General features: G+C 46.1%; 1 protein-coding gene across 1 annotated transcript in view; it reads right to left on the bottom strand.

Moving 5' to 3' along the window:
- Window positions 1-3,262: 3,262 nt before the first annotated feature.
- Window positions 3,263-24,779, bottom strand: part of KIAA0319L (KIAA0319 like) — a 30,631-nt gene continuing 9,114 nt past the window's right edge. The window contains exons 4-21 of the mRNA XM_084222907.1: window positions 22,641-22,914; window positions 19,938-20,039; window positions 19,007-19,104; window positions 17,768-17,855; window positions 16,657-16,749; window positions 15,952-16,084; window positions 14,856-15,084; window positions 13,995-14,118; window positions 13,320-13,452; window positions 12,332-12,480; window positions 11,882-12,033; window positions 11,569-11,707; window positions 11,091-11,250; window positions 9,055-9,197; window positions 7,959-8,081; window positions 7,374-7,464; window positions 6,935-7,026; window positions 3,263-4,990 (exon numbers count right to left, since the gene is read on the bottom strand). Of these exons, the coding sequence (XP_084079033.1) occupies window positions 4,803-4,990; window positions 6,935-7,026; window positions 7,374-7,464; window positions 7,959-8,081; window positions 9,055-9,197; window positions 11,091-11,250; window positions 11,569-11,707; window positions 11,882-12,033; window positions 12,332-12,480; window positions 13,320-13,452; window positions 13,995-14,118; window positions 14,856-15,084; window positions 15,952-16,084; window positions 16,657-16,749; window positions 17,768-17,855; window positions 19,007-19,104; window positions 19,938-20,039; window positions 22,641-22,914 (2,511 nt within the window). The 3' untranslated portion in view covers window positions 3,263-4,802. The remainder of the gene's footprint in view (window positions 4,991-6,934; window positions 7,027-7,373; window positions 7,465-7,958; window positions 8,082-9,054; window positions 9,198-11,090; window positions 11,251-11,568; window positions 11,708-11,881; window positions 12,034-12,331; window positions 12,481-13,319; window positions 13,453-13,994; window positions 14,119-14,855; window positions 15,085-15,951; window positions 16,085-16,656; window positions 16,750-17,767; window positions 17,856-19,006; window positions 19,105-19,937; window positions 20,040-22,640; window positions 22,915-24,779) is intronic.

Genomic DNA, 24,779 nt, shown 5'->3' with positions numbered 1-24,779 from the left:
GGACGGAGGGTGACGATGCCCGCGGGCCTCCACCGCAGCATCCGGATCGCCCCCGATGCCACTCGGGGCTCTGTCTCAGCAGGAGGAGCAGCGGGAGAGGGGAGGCAGGAGCAGGGATGCTCTGCGACTCCGGCTCCGAGCCAGCCACGCTCGCCCCAAAATGCCTGTAACAACCCCCACCGGGCCAGCAGCGAGCCGGGGAGTGACGCTGGGTGTGTGCCCGGTCAGGAGGGACGTGAGGGGTGCTGGTGGCGGGGAGCAGGTGGGCTGTGGTGGGGCCACTAGTTCCCACTGGGACATGGCCGGCACAGGGTCGGTCCTCCAGCTGAGCCCCCGCAAATCCCGGCCTCTCTCAGGGCCGTGACCAACGCTCTTGCCCGGCTCTGAACAGCCCCGGAGGCATCTACCGCAGCCGGTGGTGGAGGTGTCACATTGTGGCATCTCTGGCACATCTGTAGGGTGCCAGCGATGCCACAATGTGTCCCCAGCTCCCAGGGAGCCACCAGCACCCTGCGGCGTGCCCACATCCTCGGCACAGGGATAATTTACGGAGCACATCGTTACTGTAACTGTGTCCCCCCCGCGGCTACGGGAGACCCGGGCGAGGTGCGGGAGCTGCTGTCAGGGAGAGCCCGGCTGGAAGAAGGAAAGCAGCAGCAATCCAGGGAATCCTAATGACAGGAAGGCGCTGGGGAGCAGCGCCAAATCCACACGGTCGGAGCAAGGACAGCACATGCAGCAGGATGAGTACAAAGAGAGGAAAAACCGGGTTCCTCTGGCTCCGGAAAGAGCCTTTTGGTTTTTTTTTTTTTTTAACTCTTCGTAGCCACCGTGCTGCTTAGGGAGGCACAAGTGGTGTAGCTGCGACCGCAGCCCCGACCTCCCCGGCTCCGTCACGGTCCGACAGGCGCCTGGCCTCGGCCTCGGTGCCTGCGGCCAAATCCCGGCACCCGAGGGACTGAGGGGCTTCCCCGGGCTGCTGAGCCACCAAAACACCGGGACAGCCGTGGTGGGAGAGCCCTCGAGCTGCCGCCTTGGCCACTGTCACAGCTGCCTCAGTTTCTTGAGCTGTGAAATTCCAGCAATAAAACCCATTTCACAGACTGCGGCTGCTCTGAGGCTCCAGCCCAGGCCCTGATCCCCCCCTGTGGATGTGACACAGACCAGAAACTGCTGAAGGCAGGAGCAGCTCTTTGCCCTCAGGGCAGTGAGAAACCCCATTCTCCTCTTCTGGCGCTGCCCCGGGGCTGCTCTAAGTTCTCCCCACCCACCAAGCGGAACCAAGCTGGGAAGCTCAGCAGATCCAGCTTCCTCTGTCCTTAGGTGACATTGAGGGAAGTGAACTCAGAGGCTCCAGCCCACCCCACGGACCACGTGAACTGTGCATGGACAGAAGGACAACTCTGAAGGTGAATCGCCTTCCCTCTCCAAAAAATCTGCGTCCGAGTGCCATCGGTCCCTACTGACTGCCATGTGCTGAAGTGTGTTCCCTACACAGCCAGCCCCAGCAAGAGCTGGGTGGCCACAGTCATCTCCTTCAAGGACTCCACTAACTAATAAATGTTCCTCTGCTGCAGGAGGAGGTGCTGCCATCCAGGTGTGGGGCAGCTGCTGTTCTGCTTTCCTGTGAAATCAAGTCTTAGGTGAGAACAGTCCCACAGCTGAAACTGGACAAAGAAGCAAAACACCTTCCCATTTGCAAGAAGCATTTTGTTCAAAAAAACCCCAAAAAAACTCAAGTAACACTGGAATCACCAAACATCATTAACCAAAGTGCAGGCAGGTTGGGCACCCCCAGCTATGCAGTAGGATGTGGAAAAGATTTAAGAGCAAACTATTTTAAAACTATAGAATCTGCCTCAAACATCTTCACCAGCATTTGAATATGTTAAAGGAAACAAAACTGAGTGAAGCTGCTGGCTCATCTGACAGATGTCTCAGCCTTTAACTTCCACACGTGGGCAACTTGTAGCCAGTGTCTAATTGTGAAATCATAAAGCATAGCAATGCAGAAACCTTCCTGAGCAAGGTCACGCTCACGGCGCTCGGGTAACAAACCGGCAGCAAAATCAGTGACACTGGGAGAGGAGGAGAACAGGGAAAGGGATTCCAAAACCCCAGGGAGGCTCTGTGCACACACCTGGGGAGGGCTGTGCTCCTGGGGCATTACAGCAGACAGCCCATCCTGCTCCTACCCTGGGCCACAAGTTCCCACCTTCAGCCTGGGGGGTCTCCTTGCCTCTGTCAGCCCCACACATCCTTGTGTCCCCCAAGGCTGGGATGCAGAGCCAGTCCCCATTCCCAAAGGCTTGGTGGCACTGAGGGTTACACGTGGAGGGGGAAGAGGCTGCACAGCCAGGGAATACTAATGGGAGCCAGGAATCGAGTGTGAGTTTATGCTGTGCTGTCACAAACCTGCACTCAGAGATGGTAAGTGACCTGGAGCTGCTGGGCACAGAGGGAAGGCCAAAGCCCTCCCCAAAGCCCAAACTTGGGTTGGGGTGCAGCCCCTCAGTACAGCACCCCCACCTGAAGGGCTGTGACCCCACAGTGAAACACAGAGGTGAAGGAAACAACTGCAGGTGAACAAAGGTGTTGGAGGTAACAGCTCCACAAATGGCAATTCCCTCTCCTGTAACAAGCAGCCAGGCTCACTGAAAGCCCACCCTGGGTCTGTTGAGAAGGACACTGACCCCTGCAGCAACCCATGTCCAATGGCTGAGCCCCCACCTGCTGCTGGGGGCCCTCCCTAGGATGGGCAGTGAGGGCTCAAAAAGCACAATCTCCAAGGACCAGAACCAAGCAGAGCCCAACAGATCCTCTCTCCCAGCACAAAGTGATCCCAGGTGCAGCCTCAGGGCCACACCTGGCCAATCCCTGCAGCTCCAAACCCTCCTGTTCCCAGTTTGTTCACTTACATCCAAATGAAGGGACATGAGGGTGGTGTCACCCAAGAGTTAAGTGTGGGGCCATGGGACAGCCAGCACTGAGCTGTGCCCTCTGAGGAGCATCCCAGGGTCAGCCCTCCCCGTGTGTGGTCCTGGGTGGGTTTGGAGGGAAGGAGCCCTGGGGAGAGCGGGCGCAGGAGCCTCCAGGAAGGGGAAGCCTGAGCCAAGCCCCAGCTGTGAGCCCAGGCAGAGGGTGGCCTGTGCTGTGACGCCAGCAAACGCCGTGGCCTCAGCACTGGGAGAGCTGCAGGCTCCAGTGCTGGGCCCGAGGAACAGCTGATTGCCCAAAAAATAAACTCAACAGCAGCCACGACTACATTCAGTGAGGGAACATCCCCTCACGTTCAATAGTGTTTAATCTTCATCTAGCTCAACACAAATCAGTAGTGCAGCAATATAAATACAACTGAGGAACTTAAAGCCTTTTGGCTTTCATAGCTCAAGAAGAAAAAAAAAAAGCCAATGAAACCAGTTTCCAGTTTTTAAATTAAACACAAAGAAAGGCAATGAACTGCCCACCCATCCCCAGAGAAGCAGTGGCATCCTTCATGCCAGCACGAGGCTGAGCTCTGCCCGAGGACAGGGTGCAACTCACGACAGCAGCACAGTGAGATAAGGGAGTGGGAATGGGAAAGGACCCCCTGCCTGCCCTTGGGCTCAGGCAGCAGGGACACAGTGACACACTGTGCCACGTGCTGCTGGCACTGCCCACCACCCCTGGGCACCCAGAGTTCCCTTTTCCACCACGAAAGGACACCACGTGTGCTCTTGACACTGCGATAGGAGCACACGGGGCTCTGCAGCCACAACAGCACAAGGCCAGTGAGCTGCCAGCCTGAGGGAGCAGCCAGCTGGGGACTGCAGAGACCAATCCCCATCACCTGGGATGTGCAAATTTTAAGGGGATAAAAAACCCAAATCAAAAAACCACAGTACATAGTGTTCCATAACTGAGATATGGTTAATGTCCAGCCTCATGGACGGCCTGGTGACCAACAGAAGGTGCTGGGGCCACAGAACATGTCACAGCTTTGGAATGAAGCCAGACGTTGGACACAGGTACCAAAGGTGGGTGTGTTTCCCCCCAGCTCTGGTACCAAGCAGGACTTTGCTGCAGGAGGGGATCTCCCAGCTTGGGCAGTAACCACAGGTCAGCTTTTCACACATGAACAGGCACCAAGTCCCAACATTCCCCAAGAGAGCGGCCTGACAGCGATTTGGAACAGCCACAAACCCCTCTCCTACCTGCAAATTGCCAGAGTGTGGCCAGAGTGTTTACATTCCCCCTCCTCTACACTCCAACAGCAGCCAAGGCATGTGAAAGGACAAATCTACATTAAAATAGTGCTTAAACCATTAGGGAAAGGTGGGAGTAAAGGAGAAGAAAGTTGTTGGACAGCACAAGTAGCCTGTGGTAGGCTATGGGAACCTGAAGGGAGCTCAGAGCACAGCTCAAGGACTTGACTTTCCTTCTCCAAGGAGCTGCAAGGCAAGTGAGCTGGAAGTCCACAGCTGCTCCCTCCACTGCAGTCTGAGGTGGCTTAGGAGGGTCCTGCACATTCACAGTTGCTCCAAGTGGTTCTGTCCTGCCCTCTCCAGATGCCAGCTCCATCCTTTTCTGACTCTTCTCCTGGGGTTCACAGTTGCCTTCTCCTCCCTTTGATTTCCCTTGAAGTTCAAATTCAAGTACAACCAGTTTTAAACGAATGAAAAGAAACCCACAAAACCAAAGTTATTTTCTGTGAAACGAGTTAGCAGCGTTGTCCTAGTCAAAGTGGCCTCCAAAGGCCGTGGTAGGACAGGGACGGGATTGGCCTTCCCTGCTGAGCTCCAGCCAAGGCTGCCCAAGGGGAGCTATAGGATCTCCTCCCTCTGGTTCTTGGCTTTGAGGCTCAGCTGGCCGTTGCGCAAGGAGCCGTTCTGGCTGCGGAGCAGTTTCCCTTTTTCCCGGTCAGGCCATGTGAAGATGGCTTCATCACTGTCCAGCTCAGACTCTGAGTGCATCAGGCTCGTGTTGAGGACCTGGGCTTTCTGTCTGCCACCTTGAAGGGGAAACATTCCCAGGTTAGAAAAGCTTTTAACACCAGTGAGGACCTCACCTTGCTCCATCCCCTCTAAGTCTCCTTTTCTGATCACGTCTAAGAGGCAGCAGAATCTGACTTTCCTCTGTGTGTCTCTTATTCCCTGTGATGCTGAAGCCAAAGTGATCCTGTCTCAGACACTCTGGCATGTCAGAGGTCACAACAACACTCCAAGAGAGCACAAAGCACAACAAGCAGACAGGGAGGCAATGATGTGACCAGAAGGGGCTGTGAGTACACGTGGGAGCTCTGTCTCTCTGACCTTGCTTGGGGCATTGCCTAGAAAATGCTTGGAGGGCTCACAACTGGAGTAAGAGGATATGCAGGTATGTCAGGGAAGATCTCTGCCATCTCACCACCCTCTCCCTACTCTCCTCTCTGCTATGCCTGCCTGCAAGGGGAGAGAGATAAATTAGCAGGATGAATTTAGATTAATGCACAAGGACGGGAGAGAGACATTTACTGATATTGTCAGCAGAGGAAATATTTAAATTTAGCTTTTCCTTAATGGAGAAATGCAACATTTCCTCTGTTAGCAGAAAGCTCCCTGGACATATCTAGCAGGAAAAAAGACTTCAGTCAGCAGCCAGCCTCAGAAGCAGCAAGATGAGTTTAGTTACCAGAGAGCAAATGGTGAGGCACATTTAGCACATTCATTGCACAGTGGGCTCTGAGGTGACAGATGGTCAGATTAAAGCAGAGTTGGGTGCTGAGGGAGGGAAACACACCCGGGTTTCCTGCAAGGGTATCGGTGTTTGAGCAGTTGGGACAGCCTGGTCCTCGGAGGAACAGCTGATCAGTCTGTCACTGCAATGCCCTCCATGCTGCTCTTGGGCACTGCTCACTTTGCTGGAACACCATTAAATGGGATAATACCAGGATGAGCAGTCATTTTCTGCTAGCAAACAAGGATCAGGGACTCTTTTCCATGCACAGTTAACACATCCCCTTCTCTAAACAAAACCAGGACACACTCTGATATGAAACACACACTCAGCAGCCGCAGAGCTCCCTGGCATTCAGCAGGGTTGTACTTGGCACATCCTTCCCAACACTTCCCTCTTTTCCTGGTCAGTCAGCAGGTGGCCATGGCTTGGTTCATGTATCAGATAAAAACACTCCAGCCTAAAATAACTCCCTGATCTTTGCAAAGCACTGACAAGCACTCTCGGGTCAGCAATGCAGGCAGGAAAATGCTGGCTAAGAACACTGAAGACAAATCCTGCCTCTCTGGAATGGGCCAACGGACCTGTAGCCACATGGAGCACTGAGGAATTCATGGAACTCCCTCTGAAATGCACCTCCTTACTGGAAAACTAGAGGATGAGCAAAATAGTGAAATTTTCATAGTCTGATGCGCTCAGGAGCAAGAATAGATAAATTGATGAACCAGTTGTTTGTGGTGGGTGAGCAGCAGAGCACAAATAAACCTCAATCTCTCCAGCACACAACTATTTTGAGGTTGTTCTCAGGTGTTGATCAGTTTAATGTAATGTTTTGTGCCACTGAATTCCTGCTTTGCTGAAGAGAATGACCCATATTGGCAAGAAGGGAACTACCAGAACCCAGGGGAAAACATTAGAGCAGGAGAAGTTACAGTCAAGACCCAATTTTGGGCTTCCTGAGTCAGGTTGTTCTGCACAGCTTAATGCATCCACTTCCTACTTCTGAGGTACCAAGTGGAGACATCAGGACCAGGCCAGTTTCAGCCTCAATTTCCAAACCTAAAAGTTAGATGACTTTACTAAATACCCCATATACAGACCTGAGACAAGCTCTCAGATCTTCAGAGACCTCTCTGTCAGTCCCTACATCACGTTTGTTTCACTGTGATTTTAAGTCAACTGAGGAAGAGTCCTCAGTCAGCACTCTGGAAGTGCTGAGCTCTTCCCTCTCATGTTTTACCTGCTTTGGGATTTGGTTTTAACTCCAGGCTTTCTTGATCCGTTGCATCTAAAATCTTGTATTTGCTTTTTCTTTTGGATTTCCCTTTCCGTCTAAAGGGGAGAAAAAGGAATTAAGAAAGAGTCCATTTCCAAAAGAGCCAGAAGAAAAACAACTCTGATCTTCAAAGCTAAAGCACTTTCTATTTAGGATTATGTTCACATTACAAAGCGAAACATTAAAATGTTGCTCAGTTGCACATTTATAGGTTAATCCAAATTTTGCTTCTTAACATAACCCACAGTTCTGGAACTTCAACATTTAACTTGAAACACTTAAGTGAGAAAACCCAGCATCCCAAGGCTCAGCAGATGACCTGCTGGGTTTGAATCTTTAACCTCCTACTGCAGACACTTGGCTGTGAAACCTGGATACAGCAGGGGTTTAGTCTCAGTCCCACCTCTTGCAGCAGCAGATCACCATCCATGACAAGATTCCAAAGGCAACCACGATGACAAAAGATGCAATGATCACATACAGCACACTCCACTCTGCAAGCAAAACCCCAGAGATAAACACGTTTTGGAACCTCATACAATTGACAGTACACATTTTAGGGGACTGGCTTTGGGAAAGAAAAGACAAGGCCTGCCTCTTTGCAAAATTAGAGGCTGGCCTTCCCCACTGGCAGCACCACCAGATCCCCTTGGGAAGCTCAAGATCCAGTGTGTGGACTTGCTGGGCAGTGTTCACTGTGTGCTGGTTTATAAAATTTGCTCTCCTGTGGCAGGACAGAGATGACAGAAGAGAGCTGTGATTTATACACCCAGAATGGACTCAACTCTTAGTGAGTGTCCACTGGGAAGGTCTGAAGGGGACTCACTCTCCCGTCAAACATCTGCCCAGAGGTGAGAAAAGGGTCTGTGTCCTGGTGTAAGCACCTCATCAGAACAACAGGGAGACAGCAGGTGCCTGGCATGTGCCCAGCCTGGGTTTCAAACAGGGGTTTCTCTGCCAAGGTGCCCACCCCGGGGGGGTCACGTACCGCAGTTGCTTTCGCCGTCCCCCATCTGCACCCGGAGGAAATTCTCCATCCAGAAGGGGTCACACACACAGCGCTTGGTGAAGGAGTCACAGCGCCCGTGCTCAGAGCAGTTCAGCTGACAGGCTGGGGGCCAAAACCAGCAAGGTGAATTAAATGACTCACAGGTGAGGCAAAAATGGGACAAAATAGTTCAATACAGCCAACCCCTCCTGCAGGCTCTGATCTGAATGTGGTCCCTCTGTAGCTCATTCATAGCTCAGCCGTAATCACAAGAGGTGAGAAGTGCAAAGTAAGCACCTGGGCTTCCTGCCAAACTGAAACATCCCACTTCACCAGCAACATACATTTTGCCTAATAAATCCTCATTTTGATATACAAGTTATGGAATTTGTATATTAGTCAAGTAAATGTTTTTAAACAAAGTTTTGATTTTCCAATTCAATCCCCGCCTGTGAGACAGACAAGAAACAAACAGATCCTTTGGAGGCGCCAAACAGAACTGAAAACTGGCTTCTGAAGGCCACAAAATGGTAAGATCAGGAAGCAATGAAAATAATTCCTTTACACAATTCTAGTTTCAAATCTCTAACTGATCAGCAAACGATCCTCACAGGATGGATCTCATAAAAGAAAAGCAGTGCTAATGTAAAGATGTAAAATAATGATAGAAGGGGAACATTTCTTCCAGACTGATGTTTGTGCTGCACAGGAAACGAGTGGGTTCACAGCTACCAAGATGTGCAGTTTATTGTTTTCAGGATGACACTGATTTCAGTGGCTATAGTCTATTAATACTGTATTTTAGTTTAATAAGTATCAATCTGCTCGTGGTTTTGTGAACTCTTATCTTCACAGCAACACTGCAAGTAATTATTTATAAGAAGTTGACTAGTGAATAGACAGAATTAATTGGTAAATAAGTGATTAGTGAATAGTCTAATAGACTTAATTTTCTGTTTCCCATTTATTAACATGAAAGCTCCTGCAGTGAGTGTAAGTGTGTGGGCATGTGGGTGGTTTTAGCACTCTTATTTCTGTCAGGCAGCTGAAAAGAAGGTAAAAGATGTTCAGTCTGTCCCAAGAGACTCTCACTTACTGACTGTGTTAATCTCCAGTGCCCGGAAGATGAGGAAGTCTGACTGTTGTTTCCTCAGTTCGTTCTTCAGCGTCCAGGCCACCTCTCGTCCTTTGAATATCTGATGGGGAGGCTGGTTCTGCACAAAGAACACCATCTTGGTGCTGGAAGAAAGGTAAAAATTAGTAATTATCTGCTGCTTCTCCAAATATCAGGTAGAGAGCCGCACTCTCCAGTCTGTCATGAGAGGGACTTACTCAGAATCCCAAATTTATTTGAAGACCAGACTTCTGGCTCTGTTTGAAAGCAGTAATGGCAGACCTGGTCCTACAGTAGAAAACCCTTCAGGATATCTGATCCATTCCTGTTTTCCAAGCTAGGGCTCCACTGTTCTTGATTTTGCACATCAAGCAGATCTTTGCACGTTCATGCTAAGCATCAAACCCCCAAATTTTAAGGTCTTGCTGTTTTCATACCTTCCTTCCTTCCTTCCTGTGGGATCCTGAGATTTTACTACCCTGAAACTTGGGGGTCGCTTTACATGCTCAGCATAGAGCTCCAGCACCAGACAATGGAAATTTACAGTTTTTTGCAAAGTTGAGTTTGAATGCACAAAGTGCTGTAGCCCAAAACCAATCCAAGTGTGAAGGATTCTGTATTCTGCAGCTTTACTGCAATAACTTTATGATAGAAGAACTTGTTCCTCATGGCTTGCTCACCTTGTAGAGCCCTGTGGATCCTTTATACTCACAAAAGGATGCATGAATGTTTGGGATTTATCATCACTAGTGAGCTTATGAGTCAATGGCATACCAGTGAAACCCTCAGAGTATGTGAAAACGAACCAACAGTCAGAGGAAAAAGCTCTTTTTTAACAGCACAAGTTACTTTGACAGTGGAAGCAAAAATGGGATCTTAAAGCCATCTGTCAGGAAACAATCTCTGCTCCTTTATAACACTTCCCACTCTTTTGTCTGCTTGAACACAAAAACAGATGAAGCACTAATGACAAGAATCCCTTACTTGCCTTACTCAGGGGCGACTGGCTTGCTCATGGCAGAGACAGAGAGCTACAGTTACAACAGAAAGTGCTGGCTCCTCTGTTCTCAGCTCTCTAGGTTTGCATGGACAATGAATTCTGATTTTCCTGCTACAGCAGGCCAGGTGGGCACAAAGGAATCGATACATCAGAGCACTCAGCTAGGTGTAAAGTAACAGCAGATTTATTGCTGACTTGCTGCAGGACTTTAAGCATGTCCCTTAAATCTTCTTCAATGCTTTAGGTACTTTAAAACTACTCCCTTTTTAATAAAAACTCAGTGCAATATTGCACTTATTTCAACAGATTTCCACTCATGGCTTGTTGCCACTCTCCAGGTAGGCAATACCACCCCCACCCTGACCTACAGCAGCCAACTTCCGTGTGTTTAGGATAAATGTAGTTTTCTGCAAGCCAATTAGTAATCAAAACTAAGCTTTTCTATCTCTTCAAACAGAAATTACATTGGCTTTCAACATTTTTTCATACACTAAGTCGAAGCAGTTATGTAGGCAATAAAGCTACTGCAGAATTAGTGGAAGATGTCCCTGCTTGGGGCTCTGTGGTTGGAACTGGATGATCCTTAAGGTCCCTTTCTACCCAATCCAGTCTGTGATTGTATGAGCTACCAATTTGGCATGAAGGTGAGGGGGACTGTTACACACTCTGGTGTGTTGTAAGTGTTTCAGCAAACTCCTGCACCAAGCCCCGTTACTTCTCCAGCTGCAGAACATCCCTTCACAGAGCTTCCACAATTTTCAAAAGACAAATCAGATTTGTTCTTATTTTACAGGTTTGAGGTGAAAATACAACAGCAGCAGCAGTTTTCAAGGGCAATGCAGCATCTCCAGAGGGGAAAGATACTCAAGACCTGCTTGGCAACTTTGATCTGAGCAGGAATATCAACGTTAAGCAACAACTCCACATGTTCCAATGATCCAATCTGCTTTCCAAGAGGCCTTGATGTTCCAAACCCTCAAGCAATTCCTTGCTGTGTACCCTCCCAGATGAATCCCACCTTTGCTCAGTGTATGGCTGGATCTTTTGTACGGTGATGTCTGAGTCAAGGACCCCCAGGAGCACCCCAATCTGCCGGATGAACATCCCCTTCTGCCGCTCCGTCAGCTGGCTCACGTTCACATCCAGAATTATCTCCACCAGGTTATTTTTCCTAGGATCTAAAAGAATGTAGATTGTACAGATCTTTAGAGTTTCTATTTAGCAGCCTGGGCACAAAGCAGGTTTTTAGCTATCTTTCCAGGATGTTTCTGATTTGAACACAGAACTAGAGTGGCACTGTGGGAAGGGACACAAGTATGGCTTTCACAGGTAACAGAAGCAGTGAGAGTCAGCCCTCAAAAACCACAGGAAACCACATCCCCCAAAACTCTTGATGGTTACAGTTCTAAACTGGACTAGATGACACATTTTAATACCAGTATACTGTATCCAGAGGGCTGCAGGCAAATGTGGTACAGCACAAAACCCAGACTCACCAGGTTTGACCTCCACCGTGGTCCTTTCCACATCACTCTCTCCTTTGGCATCTGTTACTCTGAGGTGAAATGTGTAGGTCCCTTCAACCAGATTGGACAGGAGGAGGACAGGATGATGGTCTGAATTATTTAAGACTTCCTGGAAGGCAGAACAAAGTAAGTATGAGGAAACAAAGGATCAAAGTAGCACCACATATTGTCATATTTCAGGATATGACAGAGTAACAGCCCAACAAGGAGCTTTGTATTTCCTCAGGAGCTGTCAACACTGCCTTGCAGTGATTTTTGTGATCCTTTACAAAAGAAAGCTCACCCCAGCTGCAGGGCTCCCCTCGTCCCGGGTCCACAAGTAGCTGACAATCCCTTTATCATCAGAGGACTTCGATCCATCCAGCTCTGCTGTGTTTGTGGGCAAGGTGATGACAACATTACCTGCAATCTTTGCAACCGGCGGCTTGTTTATCTCTAAATAAACAGAGAGAAGACACTTGGAGAAGGATCTTGTAATGCCCAACCAAAAATTACTGCATTGGATCTCCAGTGTACTCCAGAAATCACCAACCCCAGGGAAGAGAAGGGAAATACTGCAGGATTAAGCTGAAAACACCATCCCTCCAGAAAAGGGCAAATCTCAAGGCCACTTCAGTGCTCTCCACATTGTCTCCCTCCATTCCTTACTTTTGCTGTGTCTCTGAACACAGGTTTTGCTGAACTGCTCAGAGATAACCTGGGACTGAGCAGCTCTGCTCGTGGCTGGACGTACCTTCCTTGACGATGACGTTGACGGAGCTTTGGCTCTGCAGGTTCCTCTCATCTTTCACTGTCAGAGTGAACTCATATGTCCCCACCTGGAGGCCTGTGACAGTGGCAATGCTGCTGTTGGCATTCTCCAGCTTCACACCATCTGGACCCCTAACCAAGACACAAGGGGTTTGGTTAGTTTTGGACCTTTTTCAGGGGTTTTGATAAGTTTAAACTTTGCACGGAGCACTGGAGGCAACCTCGCTCCAAACAGGAGCCTGGAAATAATAGACCATTATAAAAATAATTATGTTCTCCAGTTACAGCAAGATAATCTAAAGAATAAGTGCAGGATCCAGAACAAAAAGCATAATTTCTGGCAGGTTAATGTTTTGGTTAATTTTCAACCAGAGGAACACTGATAACAGCACTTAGGTGGTGTTTACAAATAGTACTTTCAGCAACTTGGCTTGTGAACTGCACAATGAGCCAATTGTGTTAAAAAAAAAAAAAGAAAAGGTGCAAAGCAATGCCAGTGCTTCATTTCTAGGGTTTTGCACAGACTTTGCATTAGCAAACAGAAAGCTACTGGAAGTTGCTCATAGGCTTTTTCCTGAATGCCCTAAAGCATTTCAGGGAATTTAAAGTTGAAGAGAACTCTACCTCCTCTAAACAAACTGCAAAAGCATCAAGTTAGGAGGCCCTGCTGCTGCTGATTACAAGGGTCAGTCTCTCCAAGAGACCAAGCCCAAGCTCCACTGCTGTGAATGGAAACACAGCTGAGCCACACCATGCTCAGAGTGGGAGCCAGGCCTAGAGATGAAGGCAAAGCTATTTCTCATGCTCAAAGAAAACTCCAGTTCTTTCCAAACAAACATAAATCCTTGTCTTATTCAGGTCATTGGTAAAGCTTGTCAGGCCTCATGTGACCATGACTGAACACAAGGGAGGTGTGGGGGTGTTTTAACTGAAAGATTTGGATACACAGGAACATGGAAGGTGATACACACCGTGTTTTTTCCCAAAGATAGAAGACTATCTTCTGGTCATCTGAGCTCTTGCTGCCATCTAGAGTGGTGCTGTCCACAGGAAGAGTCAATTCTTTATCTGGACCAGCATCTGCCTTTGGGGGCTTGTTGTTCTCTGGAAAAGAATGAAGGATTTCTCAAACACACACCATAAAGGTGAAGCTTAAAACACCACTATTAAGATTTTCTGCATGATCCCCAGTACATCCCTTGCCCACTAGCTTGTACTCAGATAAAGTGAGGTTGAAAGCAGTTAAGAATTCCAATGAGCATTTCATTCACACATCTGCAATAAAATGAGACTGAAAGCCAGGAGTTCTCATTTTTGCTCTCATTCTCTCAGTACTGCTCCACTTTTCCTGCCCCTGTCCCAGGACCCAGCATTGTGGACAGCCACAGCTGTTTGGAAATACAATCCTGCCTTTATTGTAGGAAAATATCAATTTGGTTACACTGTGTAAAATAAGAGAATGGCCCACAAAGGCAGTATTCCTACAAGATTTCTTTTGCTCATTTATCAGCAATATACCAGCCCAGAATGGTCCTAAATCAGAGCAGCTTTTCTGAAAGTCACCATAAGATCTAGAGGTTGCTGACAGATTACTTCACCTCCAACCCCTGGAAGGGAAGTAGCAAGAGCAGGTAAAGGCAGCTTACCTGGCTGGACTATCACAGTGACCTCTGCAGTGGACTGGTGCCCAGCAGAATCAGTCACTATGAGCTGGTAAGTGTAATCACCTTCCTGCATTGCAGAGAGCTGCAAGACTGGTGTCCTCACACCCTGGGAGAAAAGATATTCATGGATTAAAAACAATCCTCATGCAGATGAGGGTGGACCAGAAGACTCTGATTCTACAGTAACTATTACCAGCACATTCTAGGGGGTTATTACCAACTCCTGCTATGGGAGCAGGAGTCTGTGCCACTTCAGCAAAGCTCTTGCAGCTAAATTTATGCATACTACAAGGACATTGCTGTGGGACATAACAAGAGTAATGCCATACAAGCAGACCTTTAGGGATTCAGTAGTTCCCAACTCCAGTAAAATCTCTGGGGAGCCATGTGCAAATCCCACAGATTGTGAACCTGATTCATGGACTTTCTTATTCTATATATTTGACAGTAGTAATAATCTTTAAAAGAAAAATGATGACATAGAAACAAGTTCCAACATTTCCTGTTTAGCACTGAGAAGATTCTGGTCAGTATCAGCAAAATTTAGACTCCAAGATTCAGCTCAAAAATTCCCACCTCTCTCAATCCCCCTTCTTCAAGGAGGATTTAAAACTCCACTGCTCAAGAAAGGAACAGGATGCCAGTGGTGAGGCTGGTGCACCAGCTCAGCCACTAAACCAACACCAGCTTCACAAGGATTTAACTCCAAGCACATACTTAATTATCACACATTTGCTCAGTAGGATTCTAAAAGACATTTGCTAACACTCCATTAAAATTGGTTTGATTACAGATAAAAACCCAGCTAGTGAGCAACCCAGGTGGAACACAGGAGACACTGACCTGCATCTCCATCACCTTCCCTTTGCTGTTGGGGCTGAGCAGCCACTCGTAGCTGACGATGCTGTGGTCGTCCGTGCTCTGGTTGCCGTAGAGGGTGATGGAGTTCTGGGGCAGGGTGATCACCTGGTTTGGGCCAGCATTGGCCACTGGAGGATAATCCACTGCCTTCTTCACAGTCAGGTTGGCAGTGGTGGAGTTGCTGGCACCATCTGAGTCCACGACTGTTAGACTGAAGAGGGAAAATAGAAGTGAAAGCACTGAAGAGCGATGGTGACCAGAGCTGAACACAACACAGCCTTTTCTGATTAGAAACTTCCCCCAAATGTCCAATTATCAGCCTCAAAGTGATGCAAGGAATTCAACAGTCACATCTATCTCTCACTTGGAATCTAACAAGCATTTCCAAGGTGAAACACAGAAGTGCATTACTAACCCACAAGTGGCCTGGACACAGCACATCTCCTCAGGTAGGGTGGTGTTACAAAACACAACTGCTTTCTGCTAAATCTAGATCTGAACATGGATCTGGTTAGTTTATGCCAACTGCTTAACAAGAAAGCAGTGTTCAGTAAGGGGTACTCCAGGTTATTTTACTTTAAATAAATCTGCTGATGCAGTGATGGACATCACACCAAAATACAGGCCAAAGGAAAAACACAGGACAAATACAAAAGTAAAATCAGCTACCACCTATTGCCCAGGCTGTGCATCAACCCATTAGACCTCAGTCACTTATCTGAGACAAACACACTGCATTTAAAAACTGGATTTGAAGACTGCATTTCTTCCTAAGCCTTTACCCAAGAGTTTAGATTTGACATTTCAAGAGACATTTTGTAGTACTGACAGACCAGCCATCATCTTAACCAGGGCTGCAAGTCAAGAATAAGAAGTAGCTGGACAGCTTATCTCTTCTGAAGTGCAAAGCTACAAAACTACTTGAAAGTGTAGGAGTGGAGAGAGGGAACATCACAAAATGGAGTTCTCTCCATGTTTTGTGTTGGGTTTTTTTTTAAACCAGATTAACACTTCAGGAATCTCATACATTTCACTCTTAAGGGTTGAGAGCTGATGGACTCTGCCAGGTGTGACCTACCTGAATGTGTAATTCCCAGGTACCAGGTTGGTCAGTGTCAGTATGGGAGTGTCACTGGAAACCTTCTCCTCCCGCAGGGGACCCTTCAGCTCTTCCCAGTGGTAGCTGATAATTTTATCATCATCAGTGCTTTCTGTTTCAGTAATGGAGGAAAACACACACACAAGGAGTTGGAAAATGCTGCTTCACAGGTTCCAAATAGCCAGTCCCTACTTCTGCCCTGGGCTTAGTGGGCAAAGGTCTTTTTGGTTGAAGCCCAGAGCCTCTGTTATTCTCAGACACCCAAACTGTAACAAATCAATGCTAGCTGGGACTAAGACAACCTGAATTTGTATGAAGGAACTCCTGAAAATCCCTAGTGCAGGCCAGGATCACTGAAGGTGTCCTGTCAGCAACTTACACATTTGAAGCTTACCCAAGAGCCCAGTAATTTTGACTGACAGTAATTATTTTTTGATTCTGAGCAGCAACCTCCAGATCTTTTCCTTTTTTAGGAGATTGGCTCAGGCCAGTGCCCTTCAAAAGGAACACAGAGAGGTGCTGTTGTGTGTGTTCTCTGGCTCTCCTGGCCAGAGAGGCTAATTCTTTTCCCTGAATTGTGTTTGACAGTGTCACTGTTTCTCTTAAACTTAATGCAAAAGGCCAGCCCAGGACCAAACACAAAGCCCCCTGCTGGATGCTGCACTTAAACCTGCAGGTACTCACTGCTGCCGTCGATAAGAGTGGAAATGGTTGGCAGGGAGATTTCCTGGAACGGTGGGGACACAATGGCAACAGGAGGCTGATTCACCCGGGGCTCTGCAACAACAACCCAGCTGTTACCACGACACTACAGGCAGAAAGCCCTAGCCAAGGAACTGCATAACTATCAGCAACAGTGATTTGTGCTTCCAGCACGTTCTACACCAGCTTGGGGAATCAATGCTGCCAAAAGAGAGTTCAAACAGTGTGGAGGTGAACAGCCAGCACATCAGTGCTCTGGGAAAGCTGCACTGCATCAGTTTTTCCTCTACTGGGTCAAGCACCTACAGCTTCTTGCCACAGTGTGGCTGCTGCTCTGAAAAGTGAAGGATTTTGGTGCATGCTGCCAGCTGCAAAGTCACTGCTTATAAGGAAATGATCAGCCACAGCACCCAGAAGAGCAGCCACACACTCTTGCTAACTTAGGGAGTGCAAGAGCCCTTCTTTGCCCACAAAGCTTGTACAAGAAGTCTTGCTGAAGACTGCAAAATGAAGGGGTTTTATTGACATCTGTGGTTGTCCCTACACAGGCCACCTAAAAAGTGAGGCTGCACAAGATGCTTTATCCCCACCAGCTCATCTGCAAACCATGTCTTACAATAGGGAATGAGATTTCACTTAGCCTGCCTGTGGTGGGAATGATATTCCTTATGGACAGGAAAGAAAGGAACCTCCAGAGGAGCTTCAAAGCTCTGGCTTCTCTTCAGTTTCTGCTCCTGCTGCTATAAGCTTTTTGTCAGACTACAGCTAGTTTTTATGGAAGCAGTGGCCTTTCAGGGTGAGGTGTTTGCTGAGCACTTCCCTAGCAGGATTAGAGCTCTTTTATCAAGTGGTTGGCTTGATACAGTAGAGCAAAAATAGCAGTGTGTTAGCAATAGCTTCTGATCTCAGGAAATTATTTAATATATATACATATATATGTGTGTATTTTTATATATATATATACACACATGCTGCAAGTTCACAGCACAATGAACTATCACCACACCAAACCAAATAATCTAACCCCATGGTCCAGCTGCCTTGGCTTGTCAGAGATGGGTGAAGTCAAGGAAAATCCAATCCCAGCACTCACTTGGATTCACTGTCACATTCACATATCCCTCTCCATGAGCGTTCTCCCCATCCACAACAACTTTGAACTCGTACAGGCCAACAGTAAGCTGGAAACAAACACAAAGGATTATTTACCTACAGGTTGGTGGCACCCTGTCAGGACCTATTGGAAGGTCAAGTTCCTGTGCTTTGGCACAGGAGCACCCAGGCAATTGTGCTTCAGCTTCTGCATACACAGCAAAGGAGGGTTTCCAGGCCAAAATGGCATTACAGATATTTTAGTTTACAATGGCTATGCAGAAACCAAAGACTTGTATTTCTCTCTGCCACAGGATTGTCAGTCAAGCTTTATTTTCCAGCAACAAAAGGCAAACAGAAGAGAGATAATAGAGATTAGTTCAGATTGTCTGGCCACAGGAATCTGAACTAGCAGATTGCATTTGAGGTGAAAAGAGCTGCATGTAAGAAGAAAATCTCTTCTTGTGTATTTTTATAAATGCAAGTGTTTCTTCTTTTCCTTCTAGGTGACATGAACCAGGCAGTCACCTCTTCACCATCCACTATTGAGCCAAAATGAGAGGTTGAGGGACCAGGTGCTGGATAAAAATCTTGATATCCAAAAGGCTGAAACTCTGACAGAGACCTGCACACTCCTTTCCAAAGTTTGGCTCTGCATGATATCCTTACTAAAGCCTGTAGATTTTTTTTCTGAGTGCAGTAGAACCCAGGCTGCTCAGAGGAATGTCTCAAGTCCAGAACTGTATATTCACAGTACTTAGAGTCATTTCCTTGTTAAGAATCCCCACGTGCAGGAACTGGGAACCTTCTCCTGTTAGAGCTTGTCTAAGAGCAGCAGCCAGGGACATGCCACAAGGTATTGCAGGGCTCTTGTTAACAGAAGCAGCAAGACCCTCCTCCAGTGGGCAGTGCAAGGCTCAGACCTAAGCAGACTAGCACACTGTTCCAGGAGTGTTCCCACCCCTTGTTACTGTTCAATTGTGACATTTGTGTGCCTTGTCACACTGCTTGTAGGCAGCTTGTACCTCCTGAAATCAATTTCTTCCTTCCCTCGTGCCAGATCAATCTCCTTTTTCTGAGAGCCTCAGAAGAGGGCTTGCAGTCCAATGTTGGCTGCCTGCCCATCATGCAATTTCCTATTCATCCTGAAATCCCACACAAGTCCTTCCTGGCTGCTGGGCTCCCCATCTTCTCCACTTGGCATTTAACACAACAGGATAGGAAGTAGCCAAAGCTTTACCTTAGACAACTTCAGGGTCTGGGAGTGCTTCTCTGCCATTACTCCACTGTAGTCTTTTGGATGAGTAATCAACTCCCACTCATAGGAATATGTGGTTCCTTAAACAAAAAGAAAAGGTCCAGATGTTTGTTTTCAAAGCCTGTCTTTCTGCCATGCTAAAGAACTGCAAAGGTATTAAACATTTACAAGGCACATTCTGCTGCACTGTGGAGAAATGAGACAGCTTGGGCTGTGGCTTTTTGGGAATATACCCAGGAAAAGAGACAATCTGTGCTTCTTAACTCTTTTACTCTGGAATCAAAACCCATCTTTCAGCCTCCAAGGCAATAAAGAGCTTTGGAACAATCACAGCTCCAGGATAATAAGAGAGAAAAGCCTCATCACATCCTCAGATCCTGCAGACACAGGAATGCCAATTTGTGAACAGGAATGAATCAATCCCTGCTGCCCACAACATGGAACATGCTTTCTTCTACAGCTCTCAGTGCTACAGTGGACAGAGTTAAGAGAAGAACTTTAAAAATACCTGCCAGCAATTTGCATGATGGAATGAGAAGTGCATAGAATGTGTTCCTCAGCAGGCAAATACCCCAACTCAGATTTCGATCACTTGTTAATACAGCTCAGTTCCTATCAGCAAATATCAAGAACAGATGCTAAAAGTCCAATTCTTCCTCACACACCACCCTGAGAATGTGCCACCTCTGCCCACAATCTCCCAAATCCACTGGCTTTGTAGCACTTTCCATTTTTTTGTGTCTCACAATTTTCTCTAAGAGGAAGCACAAGGCAATAGCTGAGTATGAAAAATTTCCACAGGAAAGTGCTCTCTGACAAAAGACATTTTCATGCCCTTATTACATGCCATACATAATGACTGTTTGCCTTTTCACATCCCAAGCCCTTAGCAGAATTCCCAGGGAAGTTTTACCAGGGGGTGGTTCAGGAAGCACAAATGCATTCAGCTGAACTTCATTCTTTGGCAGGGTCACTTCAACACTGTCTCCAGCAGAAACCACCAGCTCCTTCATAGCTGAAAGAGACAAATGCAGAATTGGAGAGGAAGAGGGGGAAAAAAACCCACCCTGGTTTCAGTTTATGGAATAAACCCCAGCTACAAATGATGATGTATTTTGTAAACATCCTGTTCCTCAAGAGCCCTCCCATTTCAGGTTTCGCTCTCCTTGACAATGTAAAAGCACTAATGGGGGTTTACAATTTATAGACAAGCCCAAAATTGCTCAGTCACCTCTCTCTTTGCAGACACTGTGCTGAAACGTGGCCCTTGGGAGTCTCCTCACCCAGGTCCAGCAGGATGGGAAGGGTTTTACTTGACAGCTTTTTGGCAGAGAACTCAGCTGCAGGCTCATGGCACAGCAAGACAAACACTGCTACTTCCAAACTGCAATTCCAGAGCTTCACAAATATATAAAGAATCCACAGAATTTCTTTTTTGAAAAACTGCTTGAGGGCTAAGAGAATTTTTTTAAACTTGCATAGCTGCCACAGGGTATGGAAGCTCAAGATACAAACCTGGTCCTTTTATTTATTTTCTTTTCCACCCTCGCTCAAGAATTTTCTTGCCATTCCATTTCAAATAAACTGACAGGTTCCTTTTAAAAACTATGGGGTAACCTTGAAAACTATAGCCAGGGACAAATTTTTTTCTGCTTTTTATTAGCATTAAGATAACCAGAAAGTTCAACACATTTCTTAAAAACACCTCTTGGCCTCCTCATCTCTCTCTTCCCTTCCCATTTGCTTTATATTTGTCTTTTTATTATTGGACCTAGGAATTATGCATAGAAAATATTCTTTCTTTAGTTTGACCCTGTCAAAGACAATGTTTCAGAGGTATGCACAAAAAATCCAAATTTAAAAAATGGGAGAAAAGGACCTTAGACATTCTGCTATTTTCCCACTTTATTATCTATTATTTATCTATCTATCTTCCAATTTTAATAGCTAGTGGAATTAACCACCCTTTTTTTTTTCCTCTCAAATACTCCATCAATCTTTCACCTTCAAAGAGTTCCAAGGCAAAAAGCAATCAGACCTCAGTAGGAAATAATAAAAACAAACCCCAGACAAACAGATAGAAAACCTTGGAAAAACTACTCTTTACATTATCTTTGCATTGGTTAGCAAAACTAGGAGGCCCTGGCTATGTTAGTCTTCCCAGACAAACCAAAGAAGATGTTTAAAGCACATTTTCCAGTTTTAGGTGAGGTAAGCCCTTAAAAAAAAATAAGAATTAACTTGTCAGCACAAGCAGCCAATGAGCTTCCTGCCAAAACCATCTTTGGATGCAGTGCTTCCCTTCCTTTCCATTTGTTCCCTTGTAAGGGAAAGGCACCTAAATTCAAAAGAAATTCAGCTGTGAATGCTTCAGCACACTGGATGGAGTGAATTCTGAGACGCCACCCGAGCAGCACACGCCATTCCCTGTGCACAGCCACCCCTCCAGGGAGAGCTGACAGCCTGCCAGAGGGAACAGAGCTGCCAAAGGGCATTTTGGCCTGTGTGCACTTTCAACAGGCTGTTTTAGGAAATACCAGTGTGAACAGAAACATCAGCATGCTGCAGAGCAAAGCATGGGCCAACAGCCAAGTGCACTGTTCTCCACGGCTGAACTGTGCACTGACACTTCAGGGACAGAAAAGAATCACTTACACCCTTTTTTGAGCACACATGAAGATTTCTGCTCGATTTGATGGATAGCAGCATGCCAAGGCTACTGGAAAAACACTTGCCAGGACTCTGCCCTGCATCACATCTCAGCCTTCACTTTGGGAACTAAGATATATCCTCATTAGCTCCCAGCTGTCCTCACATGCAATGGTCACATGCAGATTTACGATGCTCAAGCCCCATTCCAGACCTCAGGAATTACTGGGATCCAAGAGCACATGTGCTGACACATATACCTCAGTATTTTCTCCAAGGTACCATAATTATCTATATATCTATATATAGCTATATCTATATCTATCCATCTATCTATCTAATCTATCTATCCATAAAAACATATATAATATATATAATATATAATTATCTATATCTATATCTAATATAGATACATACACATACATATAGATATAGATATATACACACACATTAGATATATAGATATCTATATATTTTATACATATTTGAATATATTCTATATCTATATCTATATATAATATAGATAGATATAGATATATAGATAGATATACACATATCTATATAGATATATAGACACATATATAGACTATATGTGTGCGTTTATATATATAAAATAGATATATTTTTATATATTAATAAATTTTTATATATTATATATATTCATATATAATACATATTTTATATATATAATATATAATCTAGCTATATCTATATCTAATATATATAGAGATATATATATATACATAGATTGACTAGATAGATAAATTATGGTACCTTGATACCACATATTTATATATTTATAATATATACTTCTATATTTATATATCTAATATATAAAAATATATAATGATATTTATTTTTCATATATAATGATAAATATATAAGATTCTATATATATTTTTCCACACTGCTGTGGCTTGATAAAGTCTGAGCAGGTGACATTTGCTGGAGCCCTGCAGGTCCTCACCTGGAGTGGTGGCAGCAGTGCTTGGGGCTGCAGCAGTGCTGCTCTGGGCTGTAGGAACACTGCCATTTGTGGGGACCCCACTGGGCACAGAAGTCTCTGCCTGTGCCTTTGCTGTGCTTTTCACTGGCACAGGGATGGCTGTGGGAAACTGAGGGTGGGCATCATCAGGCTGCCCAGGCTTCTCAGTCTTCCCTGGAGCTGTCAAGTCCAGTGCCACAGGGCTGGAGAACGTAGCCAGCACTGATGATTCTGGTGCAGATGTTCCTGTGTGCATCTGTAAAGGAAGAAATTGTCTGAGTTTGACCTGAATGCTGAATGCCAGTTTTAAGTTGCCTTTCTCCTCCTCCACAGTTAGGGAGGCTGAAAAATCCCTGGTTTGTTTTTCCAGAAGCAGGAATTTTTACAGCTTCCCCTTCTCTCTTCCTGAAGTGTTTCTCCATGTTCTTCCTCCAGAGCTGACAGGCCATTTCTACCCCAGCTGAACACCAGTTAACACCAGATTTAGCTACAGCATTTAAGCACCAAGGCTGTTGATGTGGCAAATATAAGACAAGATCCAGGTTCAAAACTGCAGTGAGTGGAGCCAAAAGAACAGAAAGGTGGGATAAGACAGACCCTGAAGACAGGGACCACAAACTGGGGTTCATTTACTCTGGCTGTGATTTCCTGAAGCTGTGCAGTTGGCCAGCATGAAGCTGGAGGATTGCAGTGGCATTTTTATGTAATAACTGAATTGTTACAGCAAGAGGAAATTTATTTTGGAATCACTCTTCAAAGCAAAGTGAGCTGACACACACAGCTCCCTGCGTGCCTGCCCCAGGAGATGCTGCTGGGGCAGGGAGAGGAGCAGGAGGGCACAAAGTTTGCTCACATCCACACAGGATAAGCCACTTGATTGAAAATAATCAGAGTGGCAGGAACAATTTCCTTTGGTTCATGAGAAAATTCCTTTTACCTAGCCCCATTCCAGTCCCCAGCCTGCCAGGCCGTACTCCTGACAATTTACCATCCACTGTGAAGCCCATGTGTGTAGCATGTTCTTTTTTTTTTTTTTTTTAGCTAACTATTTTGAGAATATCTGCTAAATATTTAAAATGGAGCAATTTACCATCTTTGATTCAGAAAGTGCTTTGGAGCTGGATTTCCCACCACTACTGCCCATTAGAGGAGTGATTAAAAGCTCATATTGAAGGAAATATACTCAAATACACTCTTAGATCATGCTGTTGGCATTCAGTCCAGGAAACAGGAACTGGGAAAACACTCCAGACCATGGTGGGCAACAGCCTTGTCAGTAAATGGGCTGGGCTTTAGAAAACACTAAATGTTGGTTGTAAAAATAAAGCTGTGCTGCCCACACTGAACAACCAGCCAAGCCAGGAGCAGCAGTGAAGGCACTGAGGGCTTCTCTGCAAGGTTTTTGTTCCAGCCTCGGGGAAATAATTTCCTCTCACCACATCTCAGCTCCCTTAGCTCACAGAATATGAAACAACTGTTTGATTAACATCTGAGCTTTATGTACCAAGGAATCAAACACTGTTGGTGTTACAGACATAAGCTGTCTTCCTTTATTTGGTTACTTGCTAATGGGCTTACTTAAACAGAAGTACGGATTCTTTGGAATCCATGCAGGAAAAATCTGGCATGCTGCTCTTCTTCAGTGGCCTCAGGACAGCTGGATGTCCCAAGCTGTATCATCTTCCACCCACTGACAACTGCAAAGGGTACTGACTCCCTTTCCTCAAGATAAAGTTTGAAATGCTGGCAGAAGAAAGAGGGGAACAGCCAGGCAGGAACTCAAGTGAGACAGACTCTTTAGGAAAGGCACAGGAGCAGAATTTCCCATGACTTCCTATCACTATGGGAAATCACTCTTTGCTTCTCAAGAATCAACCCAGAAGGGTCACAAAAAACACACAGGAGATCCACAATCACCTGCTGGCCACAGCAGAGTCCCCACTTTGCTTGGCAATATTTCCAATGAGCTGAATGCTTTCTTGACTCACTTTTAATTCCCAAAAAAACCCCACTTTACAGTTAAGAGACATCCTCTTCCTTCCAAAAATCTTCAGGATGAATTGACAGCCAAATGTCTGTGGAGAGCTTGAATTAGATAAGCTTTGCCTGGGGCAACACAAC

The sequence above is a fragment of the Fringilla coelebs genome, assembly GCF_963513975.1.
Source record: "Fringilla coelebs genome assembly, chromosome: 28".
In the NCBI taxonomy this organism is placed as follows: Eukaryota; Metazoa; Chordata; class Aves; order Passeriformes; family Fringillidae; genus Fringilla; species Fringilla coelebs.
Note: the sequence above shows the minus strand (reverse complement) of the source record. Positions and strands in the feature narration are given on the sequence as shown.